General features: G+C 40.9%; 2 protein-coding genes across 3 annotated transcripts; one reads left to right on the forward strand and one right to left on the reverse strand.

The window, feature by feature from the left end:
• The first annotated feature begins 1,941 nt into the window (after positions 1–1,941).
• rps6kb1a (ribosomal protein S6 kinase b, polypeptide 1a) lies at positions 1,942–12,960 on the forward strand. 2 transcript variants are annotated; one of them, XM_034204156.1, is made up of 15 exons: positions 1,942–2,182; positions 3,174–3,217; positions 3,431–3,551; positions 3,969–4,037; positions 5,016–5,163; positions 5,331–5,388; positions 6,546–6,646; positions 6,763–6,853; positions 6,975–7,065; positions 7,191–7,298; positions 7,379–7,441; positions 7,595–7,672; positions 7,758–7,865; positions 8,304–8,416; positions 10,322–12,960. In XM_034204156.1, the coding sequence occupies exons 1-15, from the start codon at positions 2,111–2,113 to the stop codon at positions 10,560–10,562; spliced, it is 1,506 nt and encodes a 501-aa protein (XP_034060047.1). In that variant the 5' UTR covers positions 1,942–2,110; the 3' UTR covers positions 10,563–12,960. The 2 variants fall into 2 exon arrangements, with proteins under 2 accessions (XP_034060047.1, XP_034060048.1); XM_034204157.1 differs by having other exon boundaries at positions 1,960–2,182; positions 3,466–3,551.
• Positions 12,961–15,418: 2,458 nt separating this feature from the next.
• rnft1 (ring finger protein, transmembrane 1) lies at positions 15,419–20,789 on the reverse strand. The gene is made up of 9 exons (XM_034204105.1): positions 20,613–20,789; positions 19,572–20,011; positions 18,822–18,898; positions 18,641–18,741; positions 18,298–18,451; positions 17,028–17,186; positions 16,879–16,944; positions 16,692–16,793; positions 15,419–16,004 (listed from the first exon to the last, which is right to left on the reverse strand). The coding sequence occupies exons 1-9, from the start codon at positions 20,636–20,638 to the stop codon at positions 15,870–15,872; spliced, it is 1,260 nt and encodes a 419-aa protein (XP_034059996.1). The 5' UTR covers positions 20,639–20,789; the 3' UTR covers positions 15,419–15,869.
• Positions 20,790–23,576: the final 2,787 nt, after the last annotated feature.

Consider the following 23,576-nt stretch of genomic DNA (forward strand, 5'->3'; position numbering starts at 1 on the left):
CAGGGAGGGAGGATGTTTCAGGCAGACCCCCACAATATTACATTACATAACATTAGATTTTATGTAGTTGACGCTTTTATCCAAAGATACTTACAATACAGGTAAGAGCAATTAACCACACGAACTCAGAACAGCAAGAAACATGCAGGTATCATTCACTTCATCGTAAGTGCCAGTGCATTAGCTTCAAATAGGCTAAACCTTGTAAGTGCTACTAATTGTGTTTTTTGTTTCTGTTAAAAATGGCAATTGAATATTTTTAAAAGTATATAAGCATCTAAATGCCAACACATTAAAAACAAATTGTTATACAATATGAAAGCAAATTGCATTACTAGGCTTAAACAATCTATTTCTGATGTGTTTTTCCCCAAAAAACATATTGGCTATAAAAAAGAACATCATTCATGTTTGGACATTGAGAACAAATAAAAGAATGAGTCAACCTTATCGCACTTTGATATTTCTCTCAAAGGAAGAAAAAGAGAAATTGATGAGGGAGCACATGAGGATTGGAAATACCCATTCTGCATCAAGATGAAAAAAGTGAAGCTATCAGCAGATATAGTAAAAATAAAAAAGTTTCACTCCCTGGAGAGGATTTCCTTTTCCTCGCTGCCCCCTACTGGTGAGTAAAGGCTGTCGTAGACAGACCCTGCAGTGAACTACAGAAATGTGACTATGATGATGACACTTAACCTCTGACAGTGTAAAGCCAAATATCATTTCATTTTATTACAGCCGTTTTGACCTGTCACAGTTGGGAAAGCACAGGTACAAACATAAATGATGGTTATATTCATGTGTCCCAAGAAGCTCTCATGTGAATGAGCCAGCATGTGTAATAGCAAAATCATGACACAGACAGGGAAAACATTGCATCAATCGTTCATGTTGTTATTTATAGGCCTATGTGTGCTTTTCCTACTGTGACATGTCAAGATGACCTTTGTGACGAAGGCCTGTTGTGCATCCTCTCAGCAGCCAATAAATTCAGCTGCATCTTAGATAAGTTCTAAAACATCTGTTCAAACCAATGAGATATGAAGAGTTTTGTATAATCTTCTCAACATTTTTCATTGTAACAAAAAAATAGTAATACCATAATCGAAATATTTGCTGGTGTTCCTGCTTTGTATGTCAGTGATCACCGCTCTGTGTCAGAAATATAGAATAAGGATTTAACCAAATGAACACACTACAGAATAAATAAATATTGTATACACAATTTGCCAGTGTGTGTATCTGCATTTTGTAACATGTTGCATAATCTGTGCTTTATTTATAAAGTCTTGTTATCCACAGTTGATCATTGTGACACCAGATTTCAGATTAGCTGTACAATTCCTCATTCCAACACTGAACTGGAGAAACTGGTTGTTGACACACCATCTTAGTCCAGGTGAATTAAAACCTGTGACTAACAATCATTCATCATTTATTCTGTTAAAAATGTAATTGCCAATGTCAAAAAAATCAATTGGGGATTTAATAACAACAGTAGCACGTTTAGACAACTGAAATCAGATTATGAGTAGTTTATGAATAACTTTAAATGATTCCTCTATTAAAGGATTTAGGAACCGTAAGGAGCTCCAGGTTTGTATGTACAAAATGTAGTTTATGACATGAAACTCATCTGGTACAAGTTTGACTTGCTCTGAAAACAACAGAGTTTATTTTCTGAGTGAGGAAAGGTCGTTTTTTTATTTGTATTAAAGGTTAGCTGATTTACATAATAATAATAATAATAATACATTTGTATTAGAGCGCTTTTCCGAGAGCTCAAATGGATTTACATTACATATTACAAATATTAGATATATGCTTATATGCTTTTGAATCATTTTAAGATCAAATGTCCCTTCTTTAGAAATTGCAAGTTGTCAATTCTCCACTCATATTTTAGGTCTCCAAGCCACCCCGAGCCGTAAATCCCGGTGGCCGACACTAGAGGCTTTATCTGCCGCTGGGTCCTCGTCTTGTTTTGGTTAGCTGGATGTTAGCCCATGCTTTCTGCTCTAGCCGGTTGTAACGGTGATGGCTCTCCCATGAGGCGGGGGACCGGGACTGTGTTTTTGGATTAAACGTCAAAGGAAGTACCGCAGCCATGGCAGGGGTTTTCGACATCGATTTGGATCAACCGGATGAGAACGTCTCTGACGACGAACTTGAGGACGGGGTGAGTTTACGTTAACGTTGAGGCTAACACCGCCGCCGTTAGCTAGTTAGCTAGCAGCTACAAGGCCTGCGATGCTAAAACCAGGGATCCGTTATCGGACATGTCCTCATTCACCCCTTTCCCGCGGAATCTGGCTGTGCTCCATTAAAAAGTCACTACAATGTATTTAAATATATTAACATTGCATTTTCTAAAAATGATAGCTGAGCAAAGTTCAGCTTTTATAACCGACAACAGTCAACCACATCCCCGAATAAGTAACGTTAAAAGTGTTGACGGCGGACAAGTTGGTGTGTGTCTCGGATTATGGTCACCGCACATAACGTTATGTTAACGCAGTGAAACTACCAACCATGTTCGCAATGAGTTGTCAGGAAAAAATAGCCAATAACGCCAGGAAATGTCCATAACCAAAGCCAAATAGAAGCGAATCATACATTGGTTAAAGTTATACGTTACATTTCCTCGGTCTTAGCTAATTACATGTTCGACAATGGGGTGAGTGGGTTTATTGTCATCTGCATCGGCATTCGTTGGTTGTAAGGATGTACAGTAGCATAATGGGCTGTTGATTAGTTAGTAGCATGAATTACACATGTTTAGTTTGTAAACTTCTTTGACACAGTTTATACGTATGAGTAGTGAATTCACATATGAACTCACTGCAACAACAATCTGAAATCATACTAATGCTAGCGGAACTGTAGTTTACATGAGTACACTGTTAGATGTACCACTTAACGCCAAGTCACTAGTTAGCCTAATTGGGCATTCGTTTATTAGCTATTGGTTCCAACATGGGGGTATTTTAATAAGGTTGTTATTTAAGGAGAAATTCGTGACTATTTAGCCAGCCTAGTAACAACCTATTAACTTAATCCGCATTAACTCACTTAGACTATATATTTGGCTTTGAAATAAACTCACTTCATTAAAAACCTGTGTATAACTTCTTGTATTTGACATGACATGTCCGGTCTCTTGTTTTCAGGGCCAGCTCAGTGAATACATGGACCAGTGCAGTGGCTTTGAATTGTAAGTACTACAAGTAAAAGTGCGTACCATGTAATTTGGCTGACTGGAAAATGATCCTCAGGAGTTTTGAATAAATGTTAGTGCTTAGATAGCAACTTTTTCTGGTAGATTGTGGATCAGTGTTGTTTACTGTGTGTCTCACTGAAATAATGTTGAGTAAATGTTTTCGAAATGTGACCCCCTCTTCTTTTCTTAATTTCTTTGTTTTGCCAGTAACATGGATGACTGTGAGAAGTTTGAAATTTCAGAGAACAGCGTAAACAAGGGAACAGAGCAGATCAGGCCTGAGTGCTTTGAGCTGTTAAAAGTGTTGGGAAAGGGTGGCTATGGAAAGGTAAGGCATCTTATTTCCTGGCATGACAAGTACAAACTTAACACTAAATGTTCCTCTTACAATGTAACATGGCTCTAATGGAAGGGTTCATTTGGGTAATAATTGCACATAATCTTTCATGAAAATGTCTGGTCTATGATGCCAATATTTATTTCTAGATTATCTTTTGGATTTTGAAAAGTCTTAAACATTGAATTTAGTATATTTGAAAAAGCTTTAGAAGGTATGGAAAAGTAGTGAATTGTTCAGGCAGGAGGGTGCGCAATGTTTTTTTATACAGTTTTTAAAGTTTCTTCTTCCATTTTCTGTGGCTTATCTGGAAAAAAGTTCTATAATCAACAATAGTAGGCAAAATGTATACTTCTGGTTTCCCATCATATGTTCCTTCATACTCAAGTGCAATGTACATTTTTACAGGTGTTTCAGGTTCGGAAGGTATCGGGTGCCACCTCCGGAAAGATATTTGCCATGAAGGTTTTGAAGAAGGTGAGTGTGTGTGAATATGTTTGTTTCAGCTTTGGCTGAAGGGTTCAATTGTATATAATTGTTTATGAGGGTTTACACAGCTATGCTCATTTGCACCAATTAAAGCTGCCCTATAGTGTACATACAGAATAATGAGGTGTAGCATGAGAGGAATAGCATCTGCATTATCTAATCCATAAACTCAATACTCTATTGACTCCCAGGCACAATGCAATTTCAAAGGAATAGTTTTACATTTTTGAATTGGGGTAGGATGAGGTACTTATCCATAGTTGGTTTATAATCTACAGAAGATGATGGTCTGCAGGCTCCAAGTTAGAAGCTAAGTAGTGTACTGCTGTGGATGGGGCAGTAATAAATGTTTTTTTGCCACCAAAAAAATAATCAAAACTGTTTACCCTATATTTAAAATATTTGACCCACTTTACCTTACTGTCAGACAGCCCTTTGTAATGGGTAACTGAAGCCGTTTCCCATGCTCCATTGAGTGAAAACAGAAGAACATGAGAGTTGATGGTCTACCTCATCTCTATTGGTTTGTTTATTTGGGTTATTGTGTGACTTTGTTTAGTTTGGATTCTCCAAAGTCACACAATAACATGGACTATGGAGAAATACCTCACACAACCCCACTTCAAAGAATACAAACTATGCCTTTAACTGTGTTTCTTTTCTGGTGACATACTGGTGCATGTAAAGCCAGAAGCTAAGGGCAGATGCATTTTCCCGTCTGCTGCTTCTGTTCACCTCGGCCTCCTCAGAGCCGGTCCCAGACTCTGCCCGTATTCCCTGAAGCCTGGGGTTTCTGATAAAGACACTGTCTATTGGCTAAATGAGACTTGACTGTAGCTACCTACCTGGTGTCCTGTTTTATTGCTCGAACTCTGCACCTGATGTTGAAGCTTTGCAAAAGCTAATGGGGCTAAAGATTTGACCTGAATAGTTTCTCATATCCTGTACTTTGCTGTCCCCTACCAGGCGATGATTGTGCGTAATGCAAAGGACACGGCGCACACTAAAGCTGAGAGGAACATTCTGGAGGAGGTGAAGCACCCGTTCATTGTGGACCTCATCTATGCCTTCCAGACGGGGGGAAAGCTCTACCTTATCCTGGAGTATCTGAGCGGTGAGCAGAGCGACACCATATCCGACACACGGCTGCCTACACTTTGTCATAAATATATTCCATCTTTTTATAAGTTTGGAAATCTGAGTGTGTGCCAGACATTGGATGGGTGTTTTTTTCCCTATAAAGTGCAAATGTGTGTCTGACTTTGTATGTGTTGACTGCAGGAGGGGAGCTGTTTATGCAGCTGGAAAGAGAGGGCATCTTCATGGAAGACACAGCATGGTGAGTTATTTTGTCTGTCACTAGTACAGACATAAATTACAGCAGCCTTCTTTTTTTCTTTGACTCAGCATCTCTGGTGGTCAAAGAGAGTTTACCCCGAGAAAATTAAAGCATGATTGAGTTCTTTTTAAAGTGTCCTTTTTCAGGATGTTATGTCTAAACCTGTCATATCAAAATCTATCGGAATCTTTTCATCCTCTTTCCATTCACGTCCTGTGTTTGTATCAATATTTTAAAGGCAACCCACATTATTTACAATATTAAACCATTTCAAAATGGCAAGAGTAAGGACATCATCACAAACACCCAGTGTGCTATCTGTCTCTTAAGCCCCTTTCCCACCGGACTCAAAGCCACTAACCACTAACACCCACTAACATCTGGCTTTTGTCACTAGTGGGAAATGTTGCAAACAGCTTCTATTCCCAGGACAAATGACTTTGTAGTAGTCACGGTTTTATCAGCTTTGCATTCATTATGTTCATTATCAGGTTCATATTTGTATTTTGATAAATAGTGATGTCATGTTTTCTCGGAGGAAAAACAAAGGAGTCTAATGGAGGCGTTTCAGGCAGGGGGGAGAGTGTGGGAGAGAAACTCCTTCTGGAGGGAACTTCTGAGTTTTAGCCTTTGCAGACTATTAACATGCACAAAAACCTATTTAACAGTAAGCTTTCACTGTTAAAAAAAACATGCATGTACGCAGTGACTTTTACGGAACAAGTTATGTCCGATATAATAATACATTTATTTCAAAGCGCTTTTCCAGGTGCTCAAAGATATGCCAGTTGATGTCTGAAATGATCAGTGTGATCTGTGGTGTCTGGCTGATTCACAGTTGCAATCAACTTATTTTAAGGAGATTTGTAGTGGAAAGCATGGAGTTTGTTAGGGAGTGTGAAGGTCACTTGGAGTCGGGACAAAACACCTGCAGTGTCTGCTGTTGTGTATAAACACAGCCTGTAGATGGAACTGGTGATTACATGAACCAAGCTGCTGAACAAATAAGGGTGTGTGATATTCCTATACATTGAGAATAACACTTTAACTGCAGATCAGTGTGGAGTATTCAGACCATTTCCAAATATACATAGTCAGTGGTCATAGTAAAGGACATTTGAATAACCTGTTTTCAATAAAAAAAATTGTATTTACAGTTTCTACCTGGCTGAGATCTCCATGGCGATGGGTCACTTGCACCAGAAAGGCATCATCTACAGAGACCTGAAGCCTGAGAACATCATGCTCAACAACAACGGTACACAAGGATCACTCACAACAAATTAGAAAAACTTGCTCCTAGATAAATGTCCTTCCCACTTAGGAATTCTTTCTCCAATATCTCCATCTTACGTTTGCTCTGTTTCCTTGTAGGACACGTGAAGTTGACAGACTTTGGTCTATGCAAAGAGTCCATCCATGACGGCACAGTCACCCACACCTTCTGCGGCACTATTGAGTACATGTATGTCACACAGTCATCATGCTGATTCTGCAGATTAATGTCGGCAGACAGATGTACATTTAGTCATATTTCCTCATTCCTACAGTGTAGTGAATGTGCTCATTCTTTTCTCCGTCCTCAGGGCTCCAGAGATCCTGATGAGGAGCGGACACAACCGAGCAGTGGACTGGTGGAGTTTAGGCGCTCTTATGTATGACATGCTGACAGGAGCAGTAAGTGCACACTGATCCATCCCATAGCATCACCGCTGAAGAAATGCACACTCAAAGGTTCATTAAGTCAAGAAGCATTAGCTACTTATGCTTACTGTGGTTTCTGTCCTGCTACTTTCTCACAGCCTCCATTCACTGGTGAAAACCGAAAGAAGACGATAGACAAAATCTTAAAATGCAAGCTCAGCCTTCCACCTTACCTCACACAAGAAGCCAGGGACCTGCTGAAAAAGGTGAGCAACATAAACTGGCTTACTCTTCTCCGTTTTTAACATTTTGGAGTAGTAGATAAATAAGTCTCTTTCTCCTTCAGCTGCTAAAACGAAATGCCTCGTTGCGACTTGGGGCTGGACAGGGAGATGCTGCTGAAGTCCAGGTAAATACATCCTTTGAAAGTAAAGTTTGAATTGTATGCATGAAGGTTGTTAACACCGACGATATAATTAATCTGTAAGAAGAAATGCTTCCGTGTTAACCTTGTCCTAATCATGAAGTATAAAATCTCTGCTGCTTACATTGTATTTCCAAGGCCCACCCATTCTTCCGGCAAATAAACTGGGACGATCTTCTCGCTCGCAAAGTAGAGCCTCCATTCAAACCCTACCTGGTAAGGGTTTTTTCAATGCATCAACATCCTCAGTGACATGATTACTACCCATGCGATCAATTTACTGACCTGCTTCTTTTGGCAGCAATCGGCGGATGATGTCAGCCAGTTTGACTCCAAGTTCACCAGCCAGACTCCGGTGGACAGCCCCGACGACTCCACGCTCAGCGAGAGCGCAAATCAAGCCTTCCTGGTGAGTGCCTACTGTCGTAGCTCTCAGCAAACTGCAACTCTTTCTGTGTTTCTGTCAGTGTTGGCAGAGTTTTTACTAATTTAATAACAAATCGTGTATTGAATCATCTCTAATGAAAACATCCTTTTGGATTGAGCATCTGCAGACGGAGGGTGTTTAATAGAACATTGGGTTTTACCCTTGCCCCTTACTATTTCTGTTTTGTCAGCAAACAATCATAAAAACAGTTATGTCTTACGAGAATCTGTTAATGCATGCCATCTGGTGAAGTCCTTAGCTTTCCTGGAAGCTTAACTCACTCTTCCACCACATTGCATGATAGGGTTTACTCAGCGTTTCATTGCTCATCATCAGCTGTGGGTTGTTTTTTTGGAAAGATGTTCTTTGAAGAGGTGGACTCAGACCTCTCTCTGTTTTTGTCCCCCACCCCCTCCCCAGGGTTTCACGTACGTAGCTCCATCTGTGCTGGAACATGTCAAAGAGAAGTTCTCTTTCGAGCCAAAGGTGCGCTCGCCAAGGAAGTTCCCAGGAAGCCCCCGAACACCTGTGAGGTAACGGCGTTTTAAAAAAAAATCTTTCTGGTTCCATTGAATCTGTATTTTCAGACTTTACCAGCAGAAATTCTTTCTCACATTGATTACTCAGGGTTCGTACGGTCATTGAAAACCTGGAAAAGTCATGGAAATTCAACATGCTAATTCCAGGCCCTGGAAAAGTTATGGAAAACAATATTTTCCCCCAAGTTTTGGAAAAGTCATGGAAATGTAACTAAAGTTGCGTCAAATATAATTTACATTTTATCTAATCGCCGAAATAATCTGCGGTCGCGAGCTGTTATGTGCCATCATGACGCGCATGGTGTTATTTTTTAATATATGAAGCGCGAGCTGTGTGCTCGAGTCTTCTTGCCTGTCGGGCCGGCTGAACTCTGCTGCTCCGGGATGAGGGTCAGCTACATTATCTACAGTGTGTTCGTTAACTGTGCGGAGTCACTGTGGCACAGACTGAGCCGCTGGTGAACAGCTGTTCGAACTGGCCGTTCAGGTGTTCAGAGCAGAGCGTGATGTAGCTAGCATACATTGTCACTATCTGCTAACGTTAGCTTTAGCCTTCGTTTTCTAATAGTTTTTTTCATAGGCTATAAACAGAGGTGGTATAAGTATAGAGATTGTACTAGAGTAAAAGTAGAAGTACTCAGACCTTGTACTTTAGTAGAAGTACTCAGATCTTGTACTTACTAAAAGTAGAAGTACTCAGATCTTGTACTTGAGTAAAAGTAGAAGTACTCAGATCTTGTACTTGAGGAAAAGTAGAAGTACTCAGATCTTGTACTTGAGGAAAAGTAGAAGTACCAGAGTGTAGGAATACTCTGTTACAGTAAAAGTCCTGCATTCAAAATGTTCCTCAAGTGAAAGTAGAAAAGTATTATAAAAATACTAAGAGGCATGAAAATAAATTTTCAAAATGCTCAACAGTGCTGCCAAAATTATAAACTGACTGCTACACAATTAAAATAAATGCTTTTATATATTTCTATTAGATGTGACTCTTTAGCGTTTCTGTTATTATTACCTGCTGCTTTAGTTGTTCTGACTGCTAAAATCCTCTGTTATTCCTCATTTTAAAGCCAATATCCCGTGGGGTCGGGGGGCTCGGATCCTTGTCACCTTTTTCATACCTAAAAAAACTAGACTGCCTCCCTGACTACAGTTGCTTTAGCGTGTAGAAGCTAGTAAGCCTACTATTTGATTTGTTGTAGACAGGCACAACATGTTTCATATGCAGACCTTATTTTCCTGTTCCATGTTAAAATAAACCATTTTCAGTGGTCATTTTTTTTTGGTCATGGAAAATTAGGTAAAGGTCATTGAGAAGTCATGGAAAACGCATTGAAAATCATTGGTGAAAAAGTGTATGAACCCTGATTACTCATTTTCTGACTTTGTAAACGCAGCCAGCTTGATCCAAATAGAGCCCTCATAAGACGGTTAAATAACAATTCCTTTCCAAATACGCAGCAGTAAACAGTTTGTCCATAAGTAGGGATCGGTTTATTATATCTTCAGTTGAACTTTATTTAATGGGGTTTGTTTAGAGAAGAAAACCTACTTAGGGATGCGTTAGGATTTTATCAATACTACTACACTTCTAAACAGCTATTTAATATATGAAAAAAAGAGAATAACTTCAGGATTACCATTTATTTCACCTACAACTAAATTTTTGGCCTCCATTTTTTTCTAGGTAAGATTTCAAATGTGTATTCCACAAACTCTTTTACAAAAGATAATTCACTACAGTATTATGAATCATATCGCAAATGCAGTATCACTTAAAAATAATCCCGTTAGTTATTTGTTTCTTAATCGTGCAGCCCTAACACAGATGGCTTGACCTCTAACCTTACATATAAGAGCTGCTGCATCACAGACCATGATTTCTCACCTCTTCCACAGTCCGTTGAAGTTTGTGGGAGGGGACTGCTGGCCCCGGGGCCCCCCGCTGAGCGGCCGCCCTGTGGAGCAGCCCATGGAGGAGTCAGCAGCGGAGCAGATGGACACGTGCAGCGGTGGCTCCTCCGAGGTGTCTGCGCCGCTTCCCATCAGGCAGCCTTCAGGCCGCAACGCAGGGCCGTACAAAAAGCAGACCTACCCCATGAACTCCAAACGGCCCGAACACCTACGGATGAACCTATGACGCACGGCTCTCCTACGGACTTCCTCTTCCCTTTTGTTGATTTGTTCAGAGACTTGTAGAATTTCTTTTTTTAATTGACTGACACTGTCTGTGCTGATCACCAGCTCTTCCACGAGCGCCTTCCTGTCCTGCCTCCGCCTGATCATCTACAGCTGAAGATGAGTGGTCAGTCGGGGAAGTTGTGTGAGAGTTGGCTGGGTAATGCCTGCTGATGAGTGCTGAGGGGGCGTTATCATATGATTTACTGGTGCTCTTTTATCCTTAAGTCTGGACAAAGTTACTTTTAGTGTTAACGACTCATTGTCTCTAGAGAATTTAGTAAGAAGGGGCTTTTTCTCTCCCTTAATAGGCTTCTTTTTTTTTATAGCAGTCATCACTTGCAGGTTGCACTATCTGTAGGTCGAGTCATCTTCAGATACCGATTCCTCACTGAACACACTATTCCTTTTGTTTGAGGAAAACAATCACAATGCCTTTGCTCTGGAGCATGTGGTCAGGAGTAGGCGGAGCACGTATAACAGAAAAGCAGCTATAAAAAGACGACTGAAATGTCAGCTGGAAACATCACTTCCACCCCAATCAATGCTGGCGCTGCTTTAGTCCTCTGACTGGAAAGCTTTCCGCTGAGGCCTGACCAGAAGCACTGTTCAGTTTCTGTTGTTTTGAATGTTAACAAACTAAATGCCTTTCTGCATTAATGACCTGCCCTTAGCTCGAATGACGCCTGCAGCATTATGTTTTAATTGATCTATTCCGTCAGTTGGACCCAGAAATAGGCGAAGGCAAACTGATATCACCGAGTTTTATCGATTCAGGCTGTCTTCATGTTCATGTGCTCCGGGTGTTAAATGTTTGCTTTCTGTTAGGGCTGTACCGAATAGTACGAAGCATCGAAACGTAGGCATTCAAATGAAAAAGCAACGTTCAGTATCTTTTGTATTTTTTATTCCATTCATCCTGTTTAAAAACAGTAGTTTTGCACATAAAGATTAGACTAAATTAATGTTATTAGTATTGTACCATTGGTAGATGCCAGTTGTGGCTGGGTCGGATGTATTTTGACTGATCTAAACATTCCAAATAACTACACAAGTCAAAATGTATTGCAGTATCTATAAAACATGTTGTCTAACAGAGTCATACATTGCATTTATATAACCACAATAACACAAATTGATTTCTGCCCAAACACTATTATACTAGATCACTTTAATGGGTCATATGTCATTGCATTCGCTTGACACTCGTCTGTCGAAAAAATGGCTTCCTATCAACAACATTCGGTACAGCCCTATTCTTTGGTGGTAGGGGGATTAACTCTGATTTAGGGAGCAGACCATCTATTAACCCCTGAGGTGTAATATCTGCTAGAGTAGAGCTTCTTGCTGTTCAAAGCTTCTCTGCAGATTCCCAAGAGGAAGATGTAGTGGATGAACACTGGCTTCAGTTTTTGAATGGCTCCCTGTGTTATCCAAATACTTTAGTGATTGACCAAAAGCACTGTTACAATGAACCAAATGATTTTGAAATGAGAACATCAAAGCTCAAACTCATATTGGATCAGATTTATTTCCATGTTGATGCTCACAAAAGAAGTTTATTTTGTATTTGTGTGTAACCTAGCTGAAGATAGCATAGATCCAGTTTCTAGATTGGGTCAGTCAGTGTCTATTGGTTTTTATTCTTTCACCAGTCACTCCACTTTTAACTCTACTAACTTCCTTTACTTGTGATATTTATTTTTAAGTGCCATTTTGTTTCTACTGCATTGGTCACACTATGCAAACTATGTATTTATTATGTAGTAGTATTTAGATAAGGCAGCAGATTGTGTGATTGATTTGACATCTGGCTTTATACTTCACCCATAAGCATGTAAAGTATGGTTTTATTTCCACAGAACATGCTTAAAGCTGTTGATTTTATTTCCACAGAACATGCTTAAAGCTGTTGATTTTATTTCCACAGAACATGCTTAAAGCTGTTTTATTTTCATTCCAACATATAGGACAGTGACCTATTCCTATAGGTATTTATTGGGGGACACAATGTCTTAAAACTTTCCTGCTGAAAACTTGAACTTTTTATTTTTGCAGTGCTTAAAGCAAGAAAAACACTGATGCAAAACCGAGGATGTTCATCTGAGTGCGAGTAGATTGAATGAAAGAGTTTGGGAAATGAACAAGGATACACTGCTGCTGTGCAGGTATACCTGAGTGTCCTCCACACAGATGATGGAACGGCTTACTTCAGGTGGGAAACACACATTTTGAATAAAATCACCAGTGGGAATTAAATAACATGATGTTGCTTGTTCTTCTCTAGATCTGCCCCTTCACATGGGGATTGATAAGTTGTAATATGTATGAAGTCAAATCAAATAAATAGTCTGAGCCGTGGCAAGGTAGGTTTGTGTGCATGTGGTCTGCAAAAGCTAAAATCCCAAAGTTCCTTCCAAAGCGAGTTTCTCTCCCACACACTGCTAGAACTTTTATTAAATTCCTCGACATAGTAACTTCACTATGTAACTAGCGCTCCAACACATTGTACGTGATAAGGGGTGGGACATCTCTAAGCAGTTGACCAATCAGAGCAGAGTGGACTCATGCACTAATTGACAATTGCTTTAGTTTAAAGCATCAGCAAATGTTTAGTCTTTTTGCAACACAAGACAAGTCAAACATTTAAATTGTAGATCTTTATTCAGAATCATCTAAATGGATAAAATAACAACTCAGTGAAATGATTTTTGTACATAATAAAATAGATGTTTGTCCCAGTCTTTGGTTTTTACAAAAACGAGGCTCTGTAGCCTCTATAGAAAAATAGTTTGTAAATAAATCTCAGTTGCATCCTTTTTATCATTTGTGGAAAAAATAATCACCAAACGCTGAAAGCAAAAGGCAAACTGTTTATCCATCACGTAAAGAAATGTTTAAGCCTGCCATGTATGTTTTCAGTGCCAGGATGCAGGATGACAGGTCACTCTCGAACCATGTGATGGACCGGGCGTCTCAAAGCCTTCACAGTGCCGTAGGAGCTCAGAGATAAAGCCGAATTCAGCAGCCCCTCCTGAGCTGTTACAAATAACACGTCTGCCACAAATTCAGAAACAGGGTCACATGTGTTGCATGTTTGTTCAAACGCGTTGTTGAGGAAAAAAGATCTTTAAAATACTTTATATATTTTTCTCTGTCGTATTTACAAGTAGAAGAAACTGTCAAAGTAGAATAATTTCCTGCTACAATAGGAACGATTATATTGAGATTTAAGGTGAATAAAAGCAACACAACACAAAAAGAAACAGCTTAAAGGTGGGGTAGGTAAGTTTGAGAAACCGGCTCGAGATACACTTTTTGTTATATTCCATGGAATACTCTTAACATCCCGATAGCAATGAATATCTTAAGTGCTTTGACAACAAATCCATTAAAAATGTCATCTGTGGAAGCCGTGGTACTGTAAAGAGCATGACCAATCATCTGAGCCGGCCCGGCTAAAATAACTGGATGGCCTACCTGCCTGTCAGCCTTCCATCTGTGCACAAACTTATCTCGTGCCCTCATTGGTCATGTGCGCGTTCGTGTGTTGGAGGAGGGGCTCTGTAAGGAAGTGGCAGATTTGTTCCCACAAATTCTAGCGCACTCGAGCTGGTTTCTCCAAAATGACCTACCCCACCTTTAAAATACAAAATAAATCACTTAAAGAGCCTGTGACAGCATCCCAACAACTGTTGTGCAATGAAATATTGGGCTACTAGTCATCTTGAACCATCAGATTAAAAAAGAAGGTGCGATACCGTTCCGTTAAATATCAATAATTTCTAACATCGCGGGGAAATTCCTTCGACTCATTTTGAAGTTTTGGGGGAAGCCGGAAGTGACGTCAATGCGGGAACGCTTCACTGTGCGGCGAGAGAGCCAAACACGGACAAAGTGTGTTGTCATGCGTAGAAATGGTGAATTACTGAGTTTAGGCACGTTAATAACGTTTTAATGAAGTTGACTACAGTATATTCATATTTGTCAGTGCTTTCATGTCAATTCGGCGAACATAAACATAGATGATCGTGGTGAAGATGATGATTACATTAGGGTTAAAAATCGGTAGTGAGAGCTACTGAATTTCCTCCTGTAGGATGTGATATAAAAACAAATCGATTATTTTTGTAGTTGTAAACTCAAGTGGATGAAACTACATGTATTAGTGCTTTCATGTCAATTCGGCGAACATATGATACATTAAATGATCGTGAGGATGATGATTTAAAAATCGTTTGTTTGAGCCGGTCTGCATTTCCTGATGAGAAAACAAACCGATGCTTTTTGTAGTTGTAGTACACCAACATGGATTAAACGTGTGTTTTTTTCACCACAATGTTGGGGAAATTAATGGATAAAATGCACGGATTATTATTATTATTATTCCCACTCCGATCGAGACACTAGGTCCACCGTTTCCCCGCAGCGAGGCTCCCCCCGTTGACAGTTTACGTGGGCTGGGCTGGGTGCAGTGGCGGACTGGCCATCGGGACGAATCCCGATGGGCCGGTACCGAAGTGGGCCGGTCGGATAAGTCACTAGCACATCCCCCACTCCCCCCGTTGACAATTTACTAGCGGTACTGAAGTGGGCCGGTCGAGAGTCCCGGGATGATTTTTAGTCCCATTCCACCACTGGCTACATGACCGTATGATCGCCCATATTGACGCACCTAATTCCTAAACTTCTAACAGATACAACATAAACCGATCCTTCAGCCTCATATGAGCTCTCAGACACGTTCAACATTAAACTGTCTGAGCTGTCTGAGCTTGCTGCTGTGTGCACCATCGTGCGTTTACATGCAGGTGCTGGGATCCTGAACGGTGCAGCTGGAGCGCTGTGCCCGCAATGACGTCACACGTAATTTGGCGGGACTTGAAGAATCCCCGAGAAGATCCAGGAAATGGTCAACATTGAAGGGCAGATTAATGGTTATCAAAGTACAAATATCCAAAATCAGTTCAGTAACGGTTTTCAAGGGGACAATATTTACTCAAATTGATGGGTTTGGATGATGGGGGAAACCTGTGTCACAGGCTCTTTAAGGGCATGACAATAATCAGCTCTGTCATCTGTGAGAGTGAGGAATAGGGATGACTGGTGAATACATCAGAAACATAATAACTGTAGGTGCAACTTGTGGCCCTTAGCCCGTTAAAGAAACAGTGTGTTATTCACTGGAAAGAGGGGTATGGAGAAAAACAAAATCACATTATAAATACGAGCCCAACACCCTAGATCCCCCCCACCTATACCTTAATACTTAATAAATCTGCAGGTGTGGAGATGTGGCTCCGTCCCTCCACTTGTAGACCTTCTCAGTGATGACGGTGCGGCACAGAGGGCAGCTCTTCTCCCGGTTGAACCACAGCGCGATGCAGTCATCACAGAAGATGTGCTGCACACAGAAACACACGTCAGCACGTCCTGCACTCATTATGCATGACTTAAGATACACAGCTGGTTCAGGAACACAGGATGGGATTAGAATCATTTCAAAAGAACAACATGGGTCCTTATTAGTGGTAATCACTTAAGAATGTCATCACAATTATAATGTCATTAATCATGATTTTTTTTCTTTCATCTGGAAGCTTTTTAAAACAGACTTTTCTGTTATACACATAGGGGGGGGGGGGGGGGGATATCTCCACCGTCATTGTGTTAACTTTGTTTGCCATGTAACCACAAAATCTGCGCTGGTATTACAGGAGGAAGTTTGAGTCAATTCAATTTATTTTTTTGGAAGCGTTTAGGTGTCCAGATTAATATCGAGGATTCAAATTGACAGCCTTAGTTATTATTAGAATGACCAATGTCTGATATAAGTTTATATATTTAAAATAATTAGTTCCTAAGTAATTCTGCGCCTGCTCATTGATTATACATTTGTGATCTAAAGCACATGAATTCCACAACTGCTGTAAAGTTTAAAAAAGTGAAGTAATAATAACATAGAAGGATATACAGTATGTGACAGACGCCTAAAAGATATATATCTGTCTGTTTAAGCAGTAAAAGCTCATCAATAACTCAAACTTTACATTTTACAAGTATAATGCTAGATCCTGAGCAGAGGTATTACCTGACAGAGCAGCACCCGGGGGTCCCGGTACTCGCCCTGACAGATGGGACACACATCTCCGGCCTCGCTGCACTGACTCCTAGTGGCTGCTGTGCCTGTATGCTGAGACACAAAAACCCAACACCTCAACACAGCTGGTTACTCAATGTGACCTTTTAATATTTAACTAAGAGGATTCCCCACTGACCTCGCCATCTAGAAAGACCCTCACAGTTTTCAGTATGGACGTCCACTGTCCGTACAATCCTAAAAGCTAAAGTAGGGAGAAAAATGGCTTTCAGTTCAGAAACATTAATAATAAAAACAAGTATATCTGGTTAGTTTGACGGATCACACCTTCATTATGAGGTAGAGCAAAGCCAGCAGGACTCCCAGTGTGAGGCCGGGGGTGCCGTCCACCTCCTGGTAGGTGACCAGGTAGCGGAACCACAGCGGGACAGGAGCCGTGGCCTGGTGGGCCTGACCCAGCTCCTCGCTCAGCATCACCCACCGGCCCTGCAGACGCACACACGCTGAATAAGAACTTCTGAACAAGAGCCGCATGTACAACATCTGCGGGGCCACCGCATGGTGTATACCATTATGCCTGCAATGGATGAGCTGATCAAATTCTACATTGCAATCAGATTCAGCATTAAGGAAACACTGCTGATTTCTGCCCAGACTAACCATTTTATTATAAGCTAACAGACTTGGAAGATACATTGTTGTGAGGCAGTAGCTTTTGTCAATCAGGAACTGCAACTCAATTGAGACATCAATGTTTTATATTGGGGCAGCTCCTTACTGATGTGCATATGGATTCCCTGTTAGGTGTCCGTGGTGTGATTTGGTTCCTTAAAAAAAGTTATTTATCTTGCAAATGTACGAATTGTATGACTGAATCTCGGAAATTTGAGACTTCATTCTCTGAGTTTTCTTCTCGCAATATCCCTTGTTTCCATTACTTATTATTATTTATTTTTTAACTGCATTGAGTTTAACAAGCCCTCATAGCCAAGACATAACATGTGAGTGGTATTTTTTTAAATTAACCAACAATCCAAGGGGCAATTCCAGAAAAGATATTCCTCCCTGATTAAAAGGGGAGTGGCTAAACGAGCCACACCTGAGAGCTGGAGGAAGCCAATCAAGATGAGTCACACCTGTGAGGTTAGGAGGAAGGGCATCTCACTCAACTGCAGAAAGACAACAGGAATGGAAGTCTGACCCAGTTATTTTGTGACCTTTTCTGATCATCCGAGCTTTCTTTTGACCATCACTGAACCCAGGAGCTGGTGGGGTAAAACAACTCCTCTCCAACACCACCTGTGATCTTCCCCGGGCCTTCTTGGACCCTAAGTTTTCTCTTCCTCCTTACACAATTTAAACTGTTTTGTGATGTATTGATTCGAATTTTGGTTAAAATACAGACATTTTACTATGATAACAAATGGATTATTAGTGTATTTGTGTACCTTCCATAGCTAGGTCACTGGGCTATCCCTGCATCTGTTTATTTCAATTACCTTTTTTATTTTTGACAGAGAAATGTATTAAATATTCTTCCATCTGGCGCTCACATTTAGTGATAATACTTTAGGGATAAAACCTTCGCTGCACTCACCTGGGTTTTATAGTTCACCAGTGAGGACGGTATCAGCAGGATAAGGCACTTCATCCCCATAAAGAGAAACTTTATTATGAAGTTGGTGATGCCGACGGTCCACAGAACCTCCCAGAAACCCAGCGGCTCGATGGTGGGGCTGAGGAAGATGAGGCTGGAGGGAGGAGGACATTCAGGTCAAATCCTTTCAGTTCAATGCACACACTTTTATTCCTCCAACTTTGGCATGTTACGTTTTTATTACGCATAATTGTTGTGTACCGTAATTACATTACTCATTTTATACAAATCCAATGGACAATAAAGCAATCTGAGTATTTTGAAGTGATGCATTCACTCTTACCAATAGTGGAGTGTCTCACTGAGAAAGGTGTAGTAAAGCAGGAGGGTGGAGGAGGTCAGGAACACTAGCAGCCAGACACACTGCAGCTTGGAGTGGCGATCCTGAGGGAAAACACATGGTTATGGATGTATTGACAAAAGTATAAGGAATTAAAAAATGTGTTTTTCTGTTCTGAACTTACCTGAAGAAATACTTGAGTTTGAATGTTTTTATTCACATATAGAAAAGTTGTGAAGAGTCCAACCCCAACTGCTAGCCCTGTGAAATGGAGAACATAGTTTAATATGATGTTTTGTGCCAACAGTTGCGATAATGGCTTACAGTTTGTGATAATATTTAATATAACTTTGTCATGTTTGCTAAAAACTGCCACTATATCCTGACGGTAGTGCCCGAGATGGATAAACTCTGGAAAAGATAATGTTTCTCTGCATCTGCCCAGTGTTGCTAATGGCAAGCTCACCCAAATTATAAAAAAACATTCAGAGCTGAGGTGTCAGTCCAATCAAACTGACAATCTAGGCAGCGCTGATAAAATGTGAATCAAGTTTTTATGACCGTTTTGCCTATTAGGCTGTAAAATGAGGCTGTCATGTTGAGAGCCAAATTCAAGCGCCACCTCTCTGCTCCAAACCTCCTCTTTTCATAGCTAAACCGTAACCTTTTGAAGCAAGAAATAGGCAATAAAGTAAGAGCATCTTGATTCCTATTTGATCAGTGCAGCCTAGTTTGACAGTTCACAGGAAAATCCTTGGATCTTATTGGTTGTTTCCCTTTGGCATAGTGGAATCTTTCAAATAGCATGTGGGAGAGGGAGGAACAGGATGTCATTTTGCACTTCAACTGTCTAATATAATATTTCCAGGATATAGTGAATCTGTGAAGTTATTGTTGAAAAAAGTAACCAACAGTAGCCTTAACTCAAACTCACCAAGAGCATGTTGGACGACCAGTTTAGCACAAATGATGACGAGAAAAGGAAGACTCTTTTGAAGCCAGCGGAAGAGACACCGGAGCTCAGAAAAGGAGGAGCTGGGTTCTCCTGAGTCCAAATCAGAGTCCGGCGGGTCCAGCTCGGCCTCTGGATTGGAGTGGTGTGGCCCCCGGTTGTGTGAGTGCGGCTGAGAGTGTGTGTGGCTGTGGGAGTTGACTCTAGACCTCCTGGATGACGCGCCTCCACCGCTCTCTCCCGGCTTGCTGGTCATATTTACCCGCACCTCGTTGCTCTCAGGGCTGGCAGCAGCCGCCCCGGGGGCTGGAGGCCTGGTGGGCTCTGGCTGCAGGTTCAGGGATAAACCATTTCCTTCACTTGAATTAGGCTGCATTACAGCAGGGGAATACCTCAGTTTCAGTGCTCTTCTGGAATCAGACCTTAACACATTAAAAAAAAAATATTATAGCAACAGTCACAATGTGTGGCATTAACTGAGATCACTGCTGTATTGACAACTTGTATAATACTTCATAAATTCCACAGTTGTCAGTTAATCTAAGATATTACTGTTTAGCATAATGATTCTCTGCAAGCTCCTGCATTTATCTTTGAACAGAGGGCTCTCTGATCAAAAACGACTAGGTTAAAGTGTAAATAAGTTAAGTTTGTGATGATAGGGTTACATTGTGGAAGTAGTAACAATTAACATGTATTGTGTAATTTCTAAAAGCTGAAACACCAAAACAAGAAGACGTCAGTATTTTGTGTAAGTGGTATTCATCAAGTTAGCAAGAGTTTAGTTGTTAACTTACATTGACTAGCAGTCAGTGTTGCATTGAACGTCTCCCCAGGGCTATAAGCTAAATGTTTTTGAAAGCTGAGTAACGTCAGCAGAACTATTCATTATTAATTCACCGACAATCAAACCAAATGTAGTGACAGACAGATAAATAGACAGCTGACCGTATCCTGCTGTGCCGTTAGCATTCGTAGCTAACGTATGTTTCCATCAGGCTACTGTTAAAAGCTTCAGCTCACCTGTCATTCTGATCCCGGAGTTTCATAGTAAGCTATTGGTCTCCATTTAATATAAAGTCCAAGTCGCCAAACGAAACAAAAGCAAAATAAACCAAAAGGAAAACTAAGCTGTTATCTTTCAGGCTAAGCCATACGCTGCTCGTTCAGACATATTGACGCTGTTTACGACAGCCGACGTCGCAAACTTCTTCTTCTGAAGTTTTTGCGGCGTGTCGGATGTAGAATGCTGCAATGCCGCCACCTACTGGAACATGGTTCAACTACCCTCAACAAGTTTAAATCAGTATGGAAATTAACATAATACATACATGACCAGTGGTAGTGGTACTAAAAGCTAAAACAAAGGGCCGGCTGTCACAAAACAGTCATATCTAGAGACCTCAAAAACTACTCTAGCGAGGCCTTTAACCTAGAACTGGAGAGCCTGGACTGGTCAGATGAGCTCAGTGGTACACAAGTTGAAGAAACATGGTTTGGTTTCAAAAACAAATTCTCTGCAATACTCAATGATTTGGCCCCCCTAAGAACAACCAGGGTAAAAAATCGCGCTGAGCCGTGGATGCACTCCGGCATACTGACCGCCATGAAAACCAGAGACAAAAAATGCTCTGAGTTTCATAAAAGTCAGTCAATGCTTTCCAAAAGCACGAGCAGTGAACTCCAGGCCCACGACTGAACTAAAAATTGAAAGAAACAGACTAAGAAATGACGTAAGCTCCATGATCAAAACTGCCAAAAAGAATTTCATCAATGTCAAAACTGAGGAAAACAAAAATAAACCCCGTGAACTTTGGAAATTACTCAATAACCAGCTTGGCTGCAGTAAAAAACTCAAAACGAGATTTTCTAACTTAAACATAAAGACAGATAACAGGCTCATCACAGACAAACTGGATGTGGCCAAGTACTTGAACATTTTTTTCACAAACATAGCCACAACTCTTGTAAATAAATTACCCTCCCACTCAGGGCTTTTTGGAGTAGATCACATCATGACCTACTACAAAAACCTAGGGGTACGCAAAGATGATTTCAGTCTAGCAAACCACAGCAGAGGTACTCATTAAACTGAGCGCCCTCCAACCTAACAAGGCCACTGGCCACGACAATATCCCCTCCAAATTCCTCAGACACAGCAACCGCCATCTCACCAGTCATAGCTCACATAATTAACCTCTCCATAAAACAGGGAAAAGTACCCAAAGACTTCAAAATTGCAAGAGTAACCCCCCTGCACAAAAAGGGCAGCAAATTGGACCCAGGCAACTACCGCCCTGTTTCTATAATTATCGAAAGTCATGGAAAAAATAGTATATGAACAGGTCGAAAAGTACCTCGCGGAAAAGAAACTAATCTATGAATTTCAATCTGGCTTTAGAACATCCCACTCCACTGACACATGCCTTCTTTATTTGAGCGACCACATCAAACAAGAGGTGGACGAGGGCAAATACTGCGGCATGGTGATGCTGGACCTACAAAAGGCTTTCGACACTGTCAATCACCCCATTCTGATTGAAAAGCTAAAAGCAATTGGTTTTGATAAACTATCGGTGAGCTGGATGCAATCCTACCTGGAGGGGAGAGAACAGATGGTGGAGGTAAACGGTACTCTGTCCCCCCCCCCTCCCAGTGAGCTGTGGTGTTCCACAAGGAAGCATATTAGGTCCGTTACTGTTCCTAATGTATGTAAATGACATGTCATCAGCATGTGACTGCAATTTGTTCCTGTTCGCGGACGACTCAGCCCTGCTGGTCTCTGACAGGAGCAGATTGCAGGTTGAAAAAACCCTCAGCTCCGAGCTTGGCAGAATCTGCACCTGGCTCGCCGATAATAAATTATCATTACACCTGGGTAAAACAGAGTCCATTCTCTTCGGTTCGAAACATAATCTCAGCAAATCCGACGACTTCTCAGTTGCAGTGGGTGACATTATTGTCACAAGTAAGAAGGAAATTACATACCTAGGATCTATTCTTGAGGCAAACCTCTCCTGTGACAAAATGGCATCCAATGTAATAAAAAAAGTCAATCAAAGAACTAGATTCCAATACCGGATCTCCTCTCTGGTAAACAAAAACACCCTGAAAACTCTGGCAGGAGCACTCATTCAAGGGTACTATGACTATGCTTGCACGTCATGGTACCATAGCACCTCCAAGGCGCTAAAAATAAAACTTCAAACATCGCAAAATAAACTGGTCAGACTACTGCTTGACCTTTCATCTAGAACCCACCTCACCTCTGCCCACTTTGACAACCTAGGATGGCTTAGAGTAGACGACAGAGTACAGCTACTTGCAATGGGCCTGGTCTACAAGATCCACTACACCTCTATGGTACCCATGTACATGTCAACATTCTTCCCAAAGGTCAAGGAATACCATGATCATAACACCAGAGGGAGCTCCACAAATCATGTGAAATCCAGATTTGGCACAAAAAAAGGGGAATACACGTTTCGCAATTATGCCACATCAAGGTGGAACGCTCTTCCCACAACTGTAAAGGAAAGTAAAACTATACTTACCTTCAAAACCTCTCTTAAAGAGCACCTTCGGGGGAGAGCATTGCAAAACTGGCCCCGGTAATGGTACAAATTTCAACCTGTCGTTCAATGGACAGCTTCCCCCCCCATCTATGTATATACTCGCATTTTAGACTCTGTTACTAACTGTATATCTGTAGACTTGGTATGTCTTAAATGTCCGGTTAGGATGTATTAGAACGAAATCTAAAATAAAAATTGTAAATAAGCAATCTGTATGTAAAAAAACCACCTGTATGTAAATTGTAAATAAGCCATCTGTATGTCAAATATGTCTTATATGTCTTAAATGACATGATGAATTGGAAATGGGGGACCCTGATGTAAACAAGACGAAAGTCTTTCTCTGGTCTGCATCCCCTTAACAATTGTATGTTTTGAGCTGTACTGTACTGTACCCAATATACAAGCTGTT

The sequence above is a fragment of the Gymnodraco acuticeps genome, unplaced genomic scaffold (genome assembly GCF_902827175.1).
Source record: "Gymnodraco acuticeps unplaced genomic scaffold, fGymAcu1.1, whole genome shotgun sequence".
Classification (NCBI taxonomy): Eukaryota; Metazoa; Chordata; class Actinopteri; order Perciformes; family Bathydraconidae; genus Gymnodraco; species Gymnodraco acuticeps.

Bases quoted from the DNA above. Each gene is read 5' to 3' on its own strand.
- rnft1 (XM_034204105.1), bottom strand. From the start codon at position 20,638: ATGAAACTCCGGGATCAGAATGACAG. The intron at 18,452-18,640 runs GTAAGAGTGAAT...TCCTCCCTCCAG, and splicing joins AGTGAGACACTCCACTATTG to CCTCATCTTCCTCAGCCCCA. The intron at 16,794-16,878 runs GTCAGTGGGGAA...TTTGTGTCTCAG, and splicing joins GGGTCTTTCTAGATGGCGAG to CATACAGGCACAGCAGCCAC.
- rps6kb1a (XM_034204156.1), top strand. From the start codon at position 2,111: ATGGCAGGGGTTTTCGACATCGATTTGGATCAACCGGATGAGAACGTC. The intron at 3,218-3,430 runs GTAAGTACTACA...TTGTTTTGCCAG, and splicing joins CAGTGCAGTGGCTTTGAATT to TAACATGGATGACTGTGAGA. The intron at 7,866-8,303 runs GTGAGTGCCTAC...CCCCCTCCCCAG, and splicing joins GCGCAAATCAAGCCTTCCTG to GGTTTCACGTACGTAGCTCC.